Source organism: Muntiacus reevesi, chromosome 5 (genome assembly GCF_963930625.1).
Source record: "Muntiacus reevesi chromosome 5, mMunRee1.1, whole genome shotgun sequence".
Taxonomy (NCBI): Eukaryota; Metazoa; Chordata; class Mammalia; order Artiodactyla; family Cervidae; genus Muntiacus; species Muntiacus reevesi.
The window spans coordinates 82,858,805-82,862,890 of NC_089253.1; the positions used below are offsets into that span (position 1 = coordinate 82,858,805).

Consider the following 4,086-nt stretch of genomic DNA (forward strand, 5'->3'; position numbering starts at 1 on the left):
AACATGAGGGGAAGTCTGCAGGGTGGAGATGATGCTTAAGAGAAAGGCTACATGGTATATATTCTTCTTCATAGCTTTCCCTTCTGAATCCATTTTAGCAGACTCTGTTAACTTAAAGGATCAGATAGTCATGTGCTTCAAGTGAACTTAATTGGTAAGCCAAGTGGGGTAATTCACCTTTCCAGGAAAACTTCAGAATGGGCATGTGACCCTCACTGTTCTTCCCAAAGAGATAAGAAGGGAAATTATTTGGATGGATGTAATGGTCCAAGATAATATTTTGTTTTGTTTTATTAAACAGAAACAGATGCACAAGGAAAAATTATTCTTTTCTGTGTTTAGATTTGCCATGAGCATGAGGTGCTTACAGTTGTAACAGCCATCTTGGGACCATGAGGTTAGTCATCCTAAAGGGATATGCCAGTTTGCTGAAGATGGCATGGTGGAGAGGTAGAAAGAACCTAAGTTCCTGATGATATTGTTAAATCATTGAATTTGCTAACCTAGAATTGTCTTAACTTTGATTTTCTCTTTCTATGAGATAATATATTTCCTTGTATTTCAACCATTTTGCATTTGGTCTTTTGTGACCTCAACCTGAAATATTCTAACCAATGAAGCTTTTTATTCTCATGTTTACAGATAGTGGCTTCTTTTCCCTTTGTCGATGTGTATGTGCTTTGCTGTTGTTCAGTCACTCAGTCATGTCCAACTCTCTTCAACCCCATGGACTGCAGCCTGTCAGGCTTTCCTGTCCTTCACCATTTCCTGAAGTTTGCTCAAACTCATGTGCATTGAGTCAGTGATGCCATCCAACCATCTTGTCATGTGTGTGGAATAATGAAGGAAGGAGAAATGCATCTTTATTTATAAAAACTCAAGTTTCTTACCAGAATCCTTAGAAAGTCAGTCATTTTAGAGCAAAATTTTAAAGTACAGGGAAAAACTTCAGATTAATTTTCAGGATCAGAAATTCAAAACAGAAAAAGGAGAAGTACTAGGCAGCAGAATAGAAATATCCTACGTATGGAATGTGTGTGTGTGTGTTTTCCCTCCTCTATATGTTTCATTTTTATTGACTAGCATGTCAGGGAACATTTAATTTTAAGGAATCCTATATGTTGTTTGTTTCTCAAGGGTCCTCTCCTCCTTATCAGTTCCTGGAAAACAGGAACGAGCAGAGCTGTCTGCAGTTCTCAGGACTGAGGTCATGAGATGGAACGCATAGGTGGATTCCTTTCCGTAACCTTTTACTTTTCTGTAAAACTACTTAATCACGTTCCTATTTCCAAGACATGGTTTGTCTTCTGGCCCTGTGACGTTGTTATTCCCCTACTTACTGTTGTTATGTGTCTGGTTTCGGTGTTTTTGCTCAACCTTATTTTTTGCCTAAAGCTTCCTTGCATAACAATATATAAGCATACCCCGCCATGATTAAAGCACCCTTGTTTCACTCGAGACTTGGGTCCCCCACGTCCTTCTTTTTGTCGCTTTCTCTTCGTCGACTTCTGTCCCCAGGTCCAGGTCTGTAAAGACCATAATAAGTGGCGCCCAAACAGGGGACCTGGTGTACACCCTTGGCAAGCAGATGGAGTGACTGTGGACCTATGGAGGTCGGTAAGTGCGGGATTATGGGACAAACGGCTGGAAAGCCCACCACTTTTCTACTTTGCCTCATCATTTATTTGAAGTTCAAAGACTTTTGGTTTCATGTCAACGAGTAGAGGCTTGTCTCCAAACGGTGGTTGAACATAATCGCTGGTTCCCCGATGAAGGCAGTTTTGATTTAGAAATTTGGAACCGGGTTAAAGAGAATGTTGAACGAGCTGCTAGACAGGGGGAAAATATTCCAATAGATTTCTGGCCCTTATGGGCCCTCTTTAAAACTGTGATTTTGCTATTTCAAGGAAATTCTAGCCCCCCTGATATTCAACAACAGGCAGAACACTTGTTACATGAATGTGAATTAGATGATGAATCTTTACAAAAGGCCCAAGTAGAACAACATAAAATATTTCAGAATTTTCCCACCAGCCCTGCTCCAGCTGCCCCAAGTGCTCCTCCTCCTCTTGCAATGGACGCCAAACCAAAAGTCCCTTCAACTCACGGACAAGATGACTCTGACAAGGACTCTTCTGAGGCTCTTTTTGACACTAAAGCTGATAATACTTTCCTTGATGACAATGATAAGCCTTTAGCATGCACTCGTATTTATGAGAAAACACCATCTACTCATCCTCCTTCACAACGAAGTTTTTCTGAGTTACTGGCTTTAAAATCTCAAGTCTCTGAGGCCGATGACTTTTCTGCTTTTCCTGTTTTAAGAAATCCTAACGCTCAAAGGCAAATAATCCCTCAATACAAAGGCATTGATTTTTCTCATATGCAGCAAATGAAAAAAGCTGTAACTATGTACGGCCCTCATTCGCCTTTTACTAAGGAACTTTTAAATGCTATGGCATTTTCTATTGGAAATTTTGTTCCTTATGATTGGCAATTTTTGATAAAGGCTCTTCTTAAACCAGAAGAATATCTTCAGTGGGCACTGTGGTTTCAGGATGTAGCCAGAGATTGTGCCAATTCTAATGCTCAAGCTGGCGCTCCCCAAAACCAAATTACTTTTGAAATGTTAACCGGTACAGGGCAATTTGATGCAGGGGAAGCTCAAATACAATGCCCTCCTTTGTTGCATGAGCAATTGAAAGAAGTTGCCCTTGAAGCTTGGGATCGAATTACTCTTCAAGGGGAACCAAAAGGCAGCTACACAAAAATATTTCAAGGACCTAATGAAGCCTATGCTGATTTTTTAGCTAGATTGGAAGTTGCTATTTCCCGTAGTGTTACCAGAGAAGAAGCCAAAAGGCAGCTAGAAAAACTGCTTGCTTATGAGAATGCAAATCAGGATTGTCAAAGAGCTATCCCTCCAATTCCTGAGACTAGGACTGTTATTGATTATTTGAAGGCTTATCACAATTTATGATCAGAAACTCAAAAAATGCAAATGTTAGCTGAAACAATGGCTGCTGCCTTTAAAAAGGGAAATGAAGGATGTTTTACACGTGGAGATAAGACCCATTTAAAGAAGGATTGTCCTAAAAGGCACACAGAAAAAATTAAAACTGTTAAAAAACCTCCAAGAATTTGCCCTTGTTGCCATAAGGGGATACATTGGGCCAGGGAATGTTGATCTAAATATGATATTGAAGGGAAGCCCATTTTGGGAAACTCCAAACTGGGGATTCCCCAGGTCCCCATCAACAAAAACCAGGGGCAAACTCCATCTTTTCCCTCAAACCCTCAACATCTGGCAGTGCTGCCATCGATATATCACCCCTAAATGATTTTCTCCTTTTTCCTCAAGCAGTCCCTTCTAGAAAACCTACCAGACTTTTTGGACCCCAACCCCCACAAACCTTTGGTCTTTTACTTGGCCAATCTAGTTTGGCTTCTAAAGGAATTACTGTTCACCCTGGAGTAATTGATTCTGATTATAAGGGAGAAATTCAAATTATGATGTCATCTCAGATACTATGGCAATTCAAATAGGGTGACCAAATTTCTCAATTACTTCTTTTACCTTACATTTCTATTAACTCCTCTAAAGATGTACGGACAGGTGCATTCGGCAGTACAGATCAAAAAACAATCCTTATGGACATCAAAAATATCTGAATATACCTGACAAAATATAAATATCAAAATTAATGGCAAAGAATTTTCTGATCTTCTTGATACTGGATCTGATATTACTATTATCTCCAAACATTTATGGCCCAAATCTTGGCCTATACAGAGAATTTCTTGTCAAATTGCAGGAATTTCTCATACCAAAGTACAAGAGGTTTATCAAAGTGTCCGAATATATCCATGTGAGGGACCAGAAGACCAGCCTGCAACATTACGACCTTGTGTGATAGATGCACTCCTTAATTTAATAGAAAGAGATTTACTAATGCAATGGCAAGCTCAAATATGTATTCCACATTTTTTCCTAGGGGTCACTGCTCACTTAACAAACCATGCAGTTATTAAAATAACTTGGAAAAGTGATGAGCCTATTTGGACAGAGCAGTGGCCCCTTACAAA

General features: G+C 39.6%; 1 protein-coding gene across 1 annotated transcript; it reads left to right on the plus strand.

The window, feature by feature from the left end:
• The first annotated feature begins 1,430 nt into the window (after window positions 1-1,430).
• LOC136169358 (endogenous retrovirus group K member 24 Gag polyprotein-like) lies at window positions 1,431-2,980 on the plus strand. The gene is made up of 2 exons (XM_065937131.1): window positions 1,431-1,524; window positions 1,692-2,980. The coding sequence occupies exons 1-2, from the start codon at window positions 1,431-1,433 to the stop codon at window positions 2,978-2,980; spliced, it is 1,383 nt and encodes a 460-aa protein (XP_065793203.1).
• Window positions 2,981-4,086: the final 1,106 nt, after the last annotated feature.

Excerpts from the sequence above, each read along its gene's own strand:
- LOC136169358 (XM_065937131.1), top strand. The coding sequence starts at position 1,431 with ATGATTAAAGCACCCTTGTTTCACTCGAGACTTGGGTCCCCCACGTCC. Across the intron at positions 1,525-1,691 it reads ACTTCTGTCCCCAGGTCCAG|TTCAAAGACTTTTGGTTTCA; the intron begins GTCTGTAAAGAC and ends ATTTATTTGAAG.